Source organism: Hyla sarda, chromosome 3 (genome assembly GCF_029499605.1).
Source record: "Hyla sarda isolate aHylSar1 chromosome 3, aHylSar1.hap1, whole genome shotgun sequence".
In the NCBI taxonomy this organism is placed as follows: domain Eukaryota; kingdom Metazoa; phylum Chordata; class Amphibia; order Anura; family Hylidae; genus Hyla; species Hyla sarda.
This window is the reverse complement of record NC_079191.1, coordinates 344,179,611-344,192,950: the sequence shown is the minus strand read 5'-3', so window position 1 is coordinate 344,192,950 and position 13,340 is coordinate 344,179,611. Positions and strand designations below refer to the sequence as shown.

The 13,340-nt window shown below is 44.4% G+C and overlaps 1 protein-coding gene across 2 annotated transcripts in view; it reads left to right on the top strand.

Moving 5' to 3' along the window:
• Positions 1 to 13,340, top strand: part of GPATCH11 (G-patch domain containing 11) — a 68,831-nt gene that overhangs the window by 12,028 nt on the left and 43,463 nt on the right. For both annotated transcript variants that reach the window (XM_056567419.1, XM_056567418.1), the window contains exon 3: positions 7,525 to 7,566. In XM_056567419.1, the coding sequence (XP_056423394.1) occupies positions 7,525 to 7,566 (42 nt within the window). The remainder of the gene's footprint in view (positions 1 to 7,524; positions 7,567 to 13,340) is intronic.

Below are 13,340 nucleotides of genomic sequence, written 5' to 3'. Positions count from 1 at the left end.
TATGTATTTGATATTTAGAAAAAAATATCGAAAGAGCAGCGCAACCAGAGAAAAATAAGCGGGTGCAAGCAGCTAGTTGGCCTCTGTCAAAGGCCCAAATCCAGACAAAATAGCAGAAGATAGTCGCAGCACTCCAAAAAACAGGGAAAAAATAAGGTGGCTTTATTCCATATTATAAATACAAGAGCATTTGTAATTTGTAATATGGAATAAAGCCACCTTATTTTTTCACTATTTTTTGGAGTGCTGCGACTATCTTCCAGGGCTGTGGAGTCGAGGAGTAGGAGTCGGACAAAATTTTGGGTACCTGGAGTTGGAGTCGGCAAACAATACACAATATAGATTGGAATAAAAAAAAAAAAGCAAGTTTAAATGTCCCAATTCACAAAAATTTATAATTAATGAATTCTCTACTATAAGAATAAAGACCAATGCATGCAGTGCCTCACGTAACCGCAAAACGAACACGTTAAGTGACCGTGAAGAAGCATGCTTTTCATGTGCTTCACTATAGGGCACACAACACACAATTAGGAGCGGCAATACTTATACTTTCCATAGTGTTGTGTTCTGCTGTTACAGGGAACCCATGGGTAACCGAGGCCTCTCACTGATAAGGGATTAAGTAAATATGTCTTTTGCAGGATTAGAGACACTTGTATAAGTGAAGGGAATGGAGGGTCAATAGTTCGACTGAAGCTGTAAACCATTGGAAAAAAGCTATAAAAACTTGTAAACTCGATTGTTAGCTTAAAGGGGTACTCCGCCCCTAGACATGTTATCCCCTATCCAAAGGATAGGGGATAAGATGTCAGATCGCCAGGGTCCTGCTGCTGGGGACCCCCGGGATCGCCGCTGCGGCACCGCGCTATCATTACTGCACAGAGCGAGTTCGCTCTGTGCGTAATGGCGGGCGATACAGGGGCCAGAACATCGTGACGTCACGGTCCGCCCCCTCAATACAAGTCTATGGGAGGGGGCGTTGTGGTCGCCACGCCCCCTGCCATAGACTTGCATTAAGGGGGCGGGCCGTGATGTCACAAGGGGCGGAGCCATGACGTCACGCTGCTCCGTCCCCTGTATCACCCGTCATTACGCACAGAGCGAACTTGCTCTGTGTAGTAATAAAAGCGCTGTGCCGCAGCGGCGATCCCGGGGGTCCCCAGCAGCGGGACCCCGGCAATCTGACATCTTATCCCCTATAGATAAATGCCCCTTCCTGGATCCTCCCACTGCCCTATCTTCAGCAGCAGATCAGCACACAAACTGTTCAATACAGTAGACTGTTGGCTTCCCTGCCAGTAGTCCTGTGGTAATGACATGTATTTGCCTTTCTTTCCTTCAAGGAATGTATTAAATACATTCACATATTAATACAGAGGAGTCGGATTCGGAGTCGGAAGTACAAAAAAATCCAGAGTCGGAACATTTATCTACTGACTCCACAGCCCTGCTATCTTCTGCTATTTTGTATTTGATATTTAGTTATATTTGCAAATTGGAGTAAGGGTTTGTGTATTTCTGTCTGGTAAAACCTTTCTGGTTTATAAACTTCACTAATAATTCCAACCGAGTCAGATGCATTTGTTCCAACGCTTTAACAGCAAGGGCATTTCTGTAAAGTCGTGCTCCTCTTTGCACAATAGTTCATTTTGCACTCTCTTAAATTCTTACGAAGAAAGCAGGGAAAATAGCTCAACTTATTGTAACGTTTTATTGCTCCATTATAGTTTTGTCTTTACAGAGAAAAGCGTCTGAACTACTAATCTGACACATATTTGGCACTGCTCGGTCTCACAAAGTAGTAAACACCATACTTTTCCTATCTTCCCCTTCTGTAGATTTTCTTGGGGCTTTCAGAGCATTGAAAGCAGCAGTTACTGTTGTTAAGGTTAAGCTGAGTAAGTGTTATTTATGTTCTTGATGCTTTCTATTGATCACTACGGCAGGTCCTGGTGCATTATAGCTATTATTTATTGCTATGGGGCTGCAATATTTTTTATTTTATGTCCATTTTTATAAAGACAGATAAAAAGGTGTTTTGCCGTTCCTGCAGAAATACGTTCCACAAAGAGGCAAATAAAAATAGCTGTGCAATTAGTATGGGGAGGATGGCGCGCTACTGTCCACCTAACAAAATGTAAAATAAGAAGACAGTCAGCCAAGATATTTCACCTGGAAGAAAGACCAATAACTGGATGAACAGCCTGCCCTGCACATTCTTCCATCTATAAATCTGGATCTCCGGAAACCAAGAAGGTGCATTCTCCGTAGTCTCAAGTGTGCAGTGTAGTGCTGTCTCATTGTTTATTCAGGGTTATATATTCTGAAAAAATAAAGGACAATGTCATAGACAAATCAGCGTCTTCTAGTTAATCCTAAAGCCTTAGACACTTCAAGATGGATTTATAGAAAAACAAAAAGTGCTATTTTTATAAACAAGCTTTGGTAGGCTTAAAGAAGCATTCCGGATTTTTTTTAAACCTAATAAATAAAGTTGTTTCTAAAGAATTTAGTCTTTGCCCCATATCTCTTATATAGAACCAGTGATTGCCACTTTATCAATCACAGTTCTTGGCACCTGGCTAATCCTGGCCTTTTGCTGTTCTGGGGAACGCCCCCTGGGCACTTTTACCTCATTTACTTATTAACATTAAAGGCGTATATCTCTTTGCTGGAAAAAACTGTGCAGATTAAAAGGGAATACCTGATAAGAAGCACCATCCAGTCAAGCCTGCTTTTAAAGGGGTGCTCCTCTGGCCAGCGTTCGGAACTAAATGTTCCAAATGCTGTTTTCGCGCTGTGGGGGTCGGCCACGGCCCTTGTATCAAGGTTGACAAGCAAAAAAAAAATGAAAAAAAACACAATAATGCACTATATGTATATATGTGGGTATGTAGATTACAGTGCTGCTTTATAATGCAACTCACAAGTGACGTCTTCTCTAATCAGCGTCGTTCCCTCCATCTAGTCCGGGCCATCATGACGATTTCTTCCAGCCACAAGTCTTCACCGTTAAAGGGGTATTCCAGGCAAAAACTTTTTTTTTATATATCAACTGGCTCCGGAAAGTTAAACAGATTTGTAAATTACTTCTATTGAAAAATCTTAATCCTTCCAATAGTTATTAGCTTCTGAAGTTTTCTGTCTAACTGCTCAATGATGATGATGGGAGAATATCCCCATAGGAGCTGGACAGCTCCCGGGACGTGAGTCATCAGAAAGCAGTTAGACAGAAAACAGCAACTCAACTTCAGAAGCTAATAACTATTGGAAGGATTAAGATTTTTTAATCGAAGTAATTTACAAATCTAATTTACAAGAAAAAATTGGGGCTCAGGGTAAATGATGTATGGACACAACTGGCTGAATGATAATATTTATTAATTATAGTAATCAAATTGTTTGTAAGACGTGGTAAGTACCGTGACTTACAGGGTCCTTGCAGAGCCACGGCACTCCCTACAAAAATATAGTATTGATAAAATTGCAAATACAATTAAAATAAATTAATTATAAATATAAAATGTTATTTAAAACATAATAATATTATTGAGACCAATTAAAAATTATGGATATCCAACAAAAGGTCCTCTTAAGGGTTTGGACCTCCTTAGATGTTAGTAACTAATAGCAACCCATGGGGCTATTTATATATAGCAATATAACCACAGTCTATTGAGTCTTTTGATGAGTAATTAAATAGGTCAGTAACCAGTTCATTAAAGCATGTTAATGTAGCGCTGTTATATCCCTTGGTAACAGAGTTAATATATCGCTTGGTAGCAGAGTTGTAATAATTGCCGGCAATTGTAACAGTTAGCAGAATGATACAGTTATGCTCACCGCCCCGGGACCGGTACTTGTCAGGATGCTGTTGCTCTTTGGGGATGCTGCGATCCCTCCTGCGGCTTTTGAGATAGTTGGAGATACTGCGATCTCTCCTGTACTTTCTCCTGTGCGCTTTGCTGGAACAAATTCTGTTATCTCTCTCACTGCGGGAGAGGACACTGTTGGGGGACTCTGCCGTCTCCTATGGTGAAGGTGCCGTGACTGGCGGTGGGCTCCGAGTGTTGTAACTCCAGCGCTTCAATTCAAAGTAGCGGTCGCGTCCTCGTGGTTACAGGGCGCGCGTACGTGGCTGGCAACTGACCGGGTGAGACAAGGACTTATGTAAGTGGTCTCAATAGTCGTATTGGGGGGCTGGACGCGTTTCAAGACTATACTCAGTCTTTTCCTCAGCAGCAATATAAATTATGAATATATAACATAATTTATATTGCTGCTGAGGAAAAGACTGAGTATAGTCTTGAAACGCGTCCAGCCCCCCCAATACGACTATTGAGACCACTTACATAAGTCCTTGTGAGTCCCGCATCGATAGGCATCTCACCCGGTCAGTTGCCAGCCACGTACGCGCGCCCTGTAACCACGAGGACGCGACCGCTACTTTGAATTGAAGCGCTGGAGTTACAACACTCGGAGCCCACCGCCAGTCACTGCACCTTCACCATACGAGACGGCAGAGTCCCCCAACAGTATCCTCTCCCGCAGTGAGAGAGACAACAGAATTTGTTCCAGCAAAGCGCACAGGAGAAAGTACAGGAGAGATCGCAGTATCTCCAACTATCCCAAAAGCCGCAGGAGAGACCGCAGGAGGGATCGCAGCATCCCCAAAGAGCAACAGCATCCTGACAAGTACCGGTCCCGGGGCGGTGAGCATAACTGTATCATTCTACTAACTGTTACAATTGCCGGCAATTATTACAACTCTGCTACCAAGCGATATATTAACTCTGTTACCAAGGGATATAACAGCGCTACATTAACATGCTTTAATGAACTGGTTACTGACCTATTTAATTACTCATCAAAAGACTCAATAGACTGTGGTTATATTGCTATATATAAATAGCCCCATGGGTTGCTATTAGTTACTAACATCTAAGGAGGTCCAAACCCTTAAGAGGACCTTTTGTTGGATATCCATAATTTTTAATTGGTCTGAATAATATTATTATGTTTTAAATAACATTTTATATTTATAATTTATTTTAATTGTATTTGCAATTTTATCAATACTATATTTTTGTAGGGAGTGCCGTGGCTCTGCAAGGACCCTGTAAGTCACGGTACTTACCACGTCTTACAAACAATTTAATTACTATAATTAATAAATATTATCATTCAGCCAGTTGTGTCCATACATCATTTACCCTGAGCCCCAATTTTTTCTTGTAAATTAGCACCATTTTCGTTCACCTTGGGTATAGGTGATATTTTTTGGGTAGCCCGGGTTGCTATTGGTTACGGTGAGAACAAAGAGCCACTCCAAATCCTCCTTTTAACCTAATTTACAAATCTGTTTAACTTTCCGGAGCCAGTTGATATATAAAAAAAAAAGTTTGGGCCTGGAATACCCCTTTAAACCTGCAAAACAAACCTATTAGGCTCTGCACTTTTTTTTTTACATGGGTGACAGGGGTGTAGAAGAGTGTACAGGGGTGTACATGGGTGACAGAGGGGTGTAGAGGGGTGTACATGGGTGACCGAGGGGTGTAGAGGAGTGTACATGGGTGACAGAGGGGTGTAGAGGATTGTACATGGGTGACAGAGGGGTGTAGAGGAGTGTACATGGGTGACAGAGGGGTGTAGAGGAGTGTACATGGGTGACAGAGGGGTGTAGAGGAGTGTACAGAGGGGGTGTAGAGGAGTGTACATGGGGGACAGACGGGTGTAGAGGAGTGTACATGGCGGACAGAGGGGTGTAGAGGAGTGTACATGGGGGATAGAGGGGTGTAGAGGAGTGTACATGGGGGATAGAGGGGTGTAGAGGAGTGTACATGGGGGATAGAGGGGTGTAGAGGAGTGTACATGGGGGACGGGGATAGACACAAGACGGACATGGATGACGGGAGAGTGGACATGGGTGACGGGGGGGGGGGGGGGTGGAGATTGGACAGGGTTGAAAAGGGGTAACAGATGGGAGGGGTGGAAAGGGTACAGTACCTTAAGCAAGCCGGCACGGGAATCCGGCGCAGCTTACATTTCGCTCCACGGCATTCAGGGCACCATTTTCGTCTCACTGCGCCGCAAGGGGGAGGGGGATGCTGTGTGCGCAGTGCGCACACGGGCTTCTCTTCCCCCTGCTGCGCCCTGAGTCATAGGCGTGCAGGCCGGGGCGGGACATTTTAAAATATATAATTTAAAATGGCAGCTGTCATGTCCCATGCATTGAGGGGGCGGGGCTATGACGTCACGAGCTCCAGGCGACGGCTCCAGCGTTCGGAACAGTTTGTTCCAAATGTTTAGCAGCGGTGTACCCCTTTAAAGTGACAGAACAAAAAGGTGTAACGTCGCTTTTTTTTTTTCTGAGACGAGGATTTCAAATCTGCATTATAGCTTACAGTGTGTAACTTGATGTTGAAATACACACAAAATAGCTCAGCATGAATATACTGTAAGGGGCCAGTTTAGTTCAGATCTTTCCTTCTGGAGGAAAAGTCAGTCTGACCAATTATTTGCCTAGTTTTTAGTTCTATTTGTAATATATGTATATATTCCTTACATTTGTGCAATTCTCAGTAAGGCCACTTTTACATGGCAGTTTTCCGCCTGTATTTTACAACAGTTTGTTAGCTATATCTAGTTATATTTGTAGATGTCAGGCAATACTAGTTCTACATATACTATAGTTTTTCTCTGTGAAGGTTATAGGGGGAGATTTATCAAAACCTGTGCAGAGGAAGAGTGGTGCAGTTGCCCATAGCAACCAATCAGATTGCTTCTTTCATTTTCCACAGGCCTCTTTAGAGGCCTGTGGAAAATGAAAGAAGCGATCTGATTGGTTGCTATGGGCAACTGCACCACTCTTCCTCTGCACAGGTTTTGATAAATCTCCCCCATAGTTTTTGCTTAGGCCGCATTTGTACCTCTGTGACACAGATACGATTTCTAAAGCCTAAATAGCTACAATGGTATCCATGCACAGGCAGGCACTGACACCATTCACTCCCCGATTGTAGCCAGCTAGTCACTACAATTTGGTCGTTTCTGAGCATATTCAACTTTTGACTTGGACTGAAAAATGTGGCAGACCTAAATGTTCAGTCCTAAAGTCAGATATGTTAAGAAAATGACCCAAACGTACTCGCTAGCTGACTACAGTTGGGTCATAGGAGTGAATGGCGTCAGTGCCGTTCCGTGTACAGATACGATTTCAGCTGAAATCGTATCTGTGCCACGGGAAACAAATCATGGTGTGAATGCAGCCTTACAAATGCTAATGTCAAATACTAACCAAAATACTGGCGTGTTAAAACAACCCAAGAGCAATTTTCTTCAACTAGTTTGCTATTCCAAAATGTCAGCTGGCCGCACAAATATTATGTGTATATATAACATGTTCAATCCGTGATAAGTGTTCTGTATAATGTTTGTTGGCTTATCACAGTATAGACTTGGTGGGAATCTTTATGTAAAGTGCCAATAACATGTATTCCATTTATTCCCTTTTTGGTGTAGGTGACGGCATTATTGAACCAATTCCACTGAATATTAAAACAGGTAAGTTTTCATCCTTCCTATTTTTTCTAGTTATTGGCTAAAAAACCATACCGTATGCATGCGTAAAAAGATCAAAGATCAGCAGATGACAAGGTATACATTAACTCTTTAAGGACCCGGCCTGTTTTTACCTCGTGGACACAGCCAAGTTTAATTTATGTTTTCCTTTTTCGCCTTTTAAGAAGCATTACTCTTTTTTATTATTCCATCCACAGACCCATATGAGGGCTTGTTTTTTGGCAACCAATTCTACTTAGATTTTACCATACAAAGCATTGCAAAAAATAAATACTGTAAATAAAAAAATAAAAACTTGGAGGGTTTTGTTTTTACACAGTACACTTTACGGTAAAATGTGAATGTTCTCTTTATTCTGTGGGTCAATACAATTAAAATATCTTTATGTTTGTCTGTTACTGTACTACTTTAAAAAAAAAAAAAAAAATTCACCTATTCTGACACCTATAACTTAATATTTTTGTGTATACTGCTGCTGTATGAGGGCTCTTTTTTTTTTTAAACCTTGATGTGTACCTTTTTCTTCAGTACTACTTTTGTGTATATGTAACTTTTTGATTACCTCCATTTTTGGGGGGATGTGACCAAAAATTTGCAATTTTGGATGTTTTATGTTTATGTCATTTACCATACAGGATCATTAATGTTATACAGTGAAATCTCCCTTAGGGGACACCTTCCAATAGCGGACAGTTTTTAATTCCCCAGCTGAGTCCCATAAGACTAAATGTATTTGCACCCTCAGAATAGGGGACATTCCCAATAGCGGACGCAGACACACCTGAAAGGGGACAAAACACTCCCAATAGGGATAGGGGACAACCAGACTTATGTGCAGGCCCTATCTTGTACACAGGGCCGCCGTCAGGGGTACAGCCAATACCCCAGTAAGGGGCCCAGGCCCCTTTGTAGAAGCTCCAGCACTGAAGCAGAAGACCAATGTTTAAACAGTGGTCTCCTACTTCTGTACGTCCGCTAGCCACATCATTTATCCCCCTCCTTCTCTGACCGCCGCCCCCCCCTCCCCCCGTGCCACTTTATTCCTCTGTGCCAAATTCAAATTCATCACCCCCTCTTTACTACCCCCTGTGCCATTTTGTTCCCCCTTTATCCCCTGTGCCACTTCATAAAGAGGGGGGATGATGAATTTATACAGAAGGTAATGAAGGGGGAATGAAAGGGCACAGGGAGGGGGGATCAAGGGGAAATGATGTGGCACAGAAAGTAAGGTTGGATAACTTGGTACAAGGCACGGGAGAATAAGTTGGCACAAGGTAAAAAGGTGGGGGGGGGATAAGGGGTGATTAAATGGCACTGGGAGATTCTACTGTAATATTGCTTTTTATCATGTTATATAGGTAATTACACTCTGGAATGAGTACAGTACAGTATTCCATCATTTAGGAAGATTTTTAAGCCTTCTTCCCAATAAGGGACATCTGTCAATAGCGGACACTTTTTTTTATTCCCCTTGAGTGTCCGCTATTGGAAGATTCTACTGTATTTTAATCTCATACTTTTTTTTATTATTTTTTTTGGGAGTCCCCGCAGGGAACTAGTTATTGCAATCTTTTAAATTCTATGACTGTTTAATGCTATGCAGTGCATTGGCAGTATAATCTGCAATCTCCTTGTATAGTCTGCAATCTCCTTGTATAGTCTGCCAGAAGGCAAGCCATGCAAGAGGATCCCTGGAGCTGCCATGGAGCAGGTGAGGAGAGCTCTGTCCTCCATCACAACTCATCGGATCCTCGCAATCGCGCTGCAGGTGGTCCGATAAATCTCACATAGCCCACAACTGCTTTAGGTGCCTTGATCAGTATTGGTCATGGCGGGATTGCATCGGCGAGGTCGCAGCTGCTGATAGAAGCCGAGACTCACCATGCATGAAGCAAGCTCTGCTATAGCGCTTACTTTATGTTCATGACATAAATGTATGTCATCGTGTACTGGAACTTAGGGCACCATGAGGCACAATTACAGTGAGAAAGTGGAGTGAGTCCATTTCATGTGATTTTAAAAAGTGTGTTGCTGCATTTTTTCAAAATTTGTTTGTCCTATTCACTGCAAACAATTCAATAAATTCTATACACAACTGGCACTTATACGATGCATTCAGAAAGTTTTCAGACCCTTTCACTTTTTTTTCAATTTTTTTTTATGTTCCGACTTGTGCTAAAATGTAAAAAAAATTTAAAAAATCATCCCAACACCATATAATGAGAAAGTCCAAATAGAACTTAACCTGTTGGGGATGAAGGGCGCACAGGTATGCCCTTGCTCCCTGGTACTTAAGGACCAAGGGCATACCTGTACGCCCGTGGGAATTTCGGTCCCCGCCGCGTGCCGGGCGGGGACCAGAGCGGAATGCCTGCTGAAATCATTCAGCAGGCATCCTGTGACAATGCCTGGGGGGGGTCAGATCGGCGATTTGCGGTGATTCCGGGCTGATCAGGTCTCTGTTGACCTGATAACCTGGAAAATAGGGATGATCGGAGCGGTCAAAGACAACCCCAATCATCCTGAAGGATAGGAGTGAGGTGGCAGGGGTGCCACCTCCTCCTATCCCCTGCCATTGATCGATCAGGACTGACCGCCGAATCGCAGGGCGGGGGGGGTTGTGACAGCTAAGATCCCCCGCTCTGCCCGCCTGGAAGCCGGGACAGAGCGGAGGAAGATGACAGCAGGTACCTTGGGCACGTGGGGACCGGCGAGTGGAGCAGGGGAGGACTGGCAGGCAAGTGCAGGCAGCTGCAGCGTCAGAGGCAGCAAAGAAGATCGCTGTAAAGTGATCTTCACTGCTGCTTCTAGGAGTTTTAAAACTACAACTCCCAGCATGCCCAGACAGCCTTTGGCTGTCTGGGCATGCTGGTAGTTATAGTTTTGCAACAACTGGAGGGCCACAGTTTGGAGACCACTGCAGTGATCTCCAAACTGTGTCCTTCCAGATGTTGCAAAACTGCAACTCTCAGCATGCCCAGACAGTCCAGGCATGCTGGGAGTTGTAGTTCTGTAGCATCTGGCCCTTCAGATGTTGCAGAACTACAACTCCCAGCATGCCTGGACAGTCTCAGCATTCGGGGAGTTGGAGACTGTTTGGATACCTCTGTAAAGTGGTCTCCAAACTGTAGCGCTCCAGATGTCAATTCAAAGCATGCCGAGACAGTCCAGGCATGCTGGGAGTTGTAGTTCTGTAATATCTGGCCCTTCAGATGTTGCCGAACTAAAACTCCCAGCATGCCTGGACAGTCTGGGCATGCTTGGAGTTGAAGTTTTGCAACATCTGGAGAGCTACAGTTTGGAGACCACTACACAGGTGTTGCATAACTTCAACTCCCAACATGCCCTTTGGCTGTTTGGGCATGCTGGGAGTTGTAGTTTTGCAACAGCTGGAGGCACATGTGTTGGGAAACACCGAGTTAGGAAACAGACAGTGGTGCGGAAACACCAAGAAATTATGCAAGTATTGACGAAAATTTACCACTAACAAAGTAGAATATGTCACGAAAAAAACTATCTCGGAATCAAATTAATAAGTACAAGCATCCCAGAGTTATTAATGCTTAAAGTGACAGTGGTCAGAATTGCAAAAAATGCTCTGGTCCTTAAAGGAAGACTGTCAGCTTTCTCCCCCAGCGGTACTGGCTGGTAGTGCGGGGGATGCTGATCAGTTTGATGCTTACCGTGCCTGAATCCGCCGCGCCGTTCGGCCCTAATCTTCTATTTTCGGAATATGCTAATGAGGTGCTAACTGGCACCGGCCGAGCTAACTGGCACTCTGACATCAGTGCCGCTGGCCGCAGCGCCACCCAGCTCATCAATATTCCTCCCCTCCCTCCGCCTCTCCCTCTTCTCCCCGCTCTGTAATGAAAAGGGAGGGGAGGAATATTGATGAGCTGGTCGGCGCTGTGGCCAGCGGCACTGACGTCAGAGTGCCAGTTAGCCTGGCCGGTGCCGGTTAGCACCTCATTACCATATCCCGAAAATAGAAGATTAGGGCCAAATGGCGCAGCGGATCCGGGCACGGTAAGCATCAAACTGATCTGTGTCCCCAGCACTACCAGCCAGTACCGCTGGTTAGTGCGGGGGGAGAAAGCTGACAGTTTTCCTTTTAAGGTCAAAATGGGCTCGGTCCCCAAGGGGTTAAAGGGACATTCCAAGAATGTTTTTTTATTTGACTATTCTACAGGGGCTGTAAAGTTAGTGTAGTTCATAATATAGTGTCTGTACCTGTGTGTGGTGGTTTTCTCGCAATTCTTATGTGATTTTTGCCCCAATATTTATTTTTAACAGCATACAAAATTACTCAGGTCTCGGGATTTTCCAGGTTGCAGTTCATCGAGACATGACCTCACTAGTCAGGGGTGCAAAGGGAGCCTGTCTGCTTCAATGGGTGAAGCGACCGCTGGGTGGGAGAGATTACGTTGCAACAGTGGAGGCACCCTGGTTAGAAAACACACTGGTCTTTTGAATGGATGCAGCTCATTTTTGCTGCAATGGGTGGGGTGGCAGATGTGTGGGAGGGAGGAATATAACACTCTTACAAACATAGAACTATGGGATGTGTAGTTTAAGAGACCAAGCTCCAACAGGAAATACCCAATTCATAAAAAGAGAGCCTGGCAGATATGTACTAAAATCACCTATGGTGGATAACCACTTTAAGACATTTTTGAAAACTTTGATCTAAGGCCCTACCCTTTTATTGATCATCTTTGAGATGTTTCTACATCTTCATTGGAGTTACCTGTGGTCTATTCAGTGCATTGAACTTGATATGAAATGACACTTCCTTCTGTATGAGGTCTGACAGCTGACAATGTATATCAGAGTAAAACCAAGCCATGAGGAGAAACCGCTGCAATGCAAACTCCTAGAGAGAGGTGACCAAGAACCCAATTGTCCCTTTTTTCTCGGTTTATGCGCCTACATTTTTGTCGCACCATCCATGTGACTAATTCTGCACCCAAATTTTACACTGCACCACCTACACTTTTGAAAACACTTGGAGTGTTTTTTTTATTACAAGAAAATGGGCGTGGTTAACCAAATAATGGGCGTGTTCCCGACAAAAAGCAGAAATTACTCGGAGTATTTCCAAAATCACTCTTGAAAAAGTGTGAGTTTGGCTCACAGAATAGCCGACAGCCAAGAGGATGTGTAAAAACTACCAAAAGCGAGTGATTTTGGCAAAGGCGCAGCTTAATTACCTGAGTCGGGTCCGCGCTGCTCCAGGCCTCCGTCGTGCGTCCCCGCCGTCGTTGCTATGCGCTGAACGGCTCTGACGTGCATAGCAACGACGCTGGGGACGCACGACGGAGGCCTGGAGCAGCGCGGACCCGACTCAGGTAATTATGCCACCGGGGATGGGGGAGGCAACGGGGCAGCGGCGCCGGCAATGGGTGCCGCTGCCCCTTCTCTCCCCTTGGCTGTCGGCGCCGGCACCGATAGTCAGGGGGACAGAACGGGCAGCGGCGCCGATAACCAGGGGATGAAAAGGGCCGACAGCGGCGCTCTAGACCCCAGGAAAGGCAGGGGGAGAGAAGCGGGCAGCGACGGCCTCTCTCCCCCTGCCTTTCCTGGGGGTATATCTGGGTATACACGCGCACACACGCACCCTCATTTTATCATGGATATTTGGGTAAAAAACTTTTTTTACCCAAATATCCTTGGTAAAATGAGGGTGCGTGTTATAGGCCGGTGCGTGGTATACCCCGATAAATACGGTATATATATATATATATATATATATATAA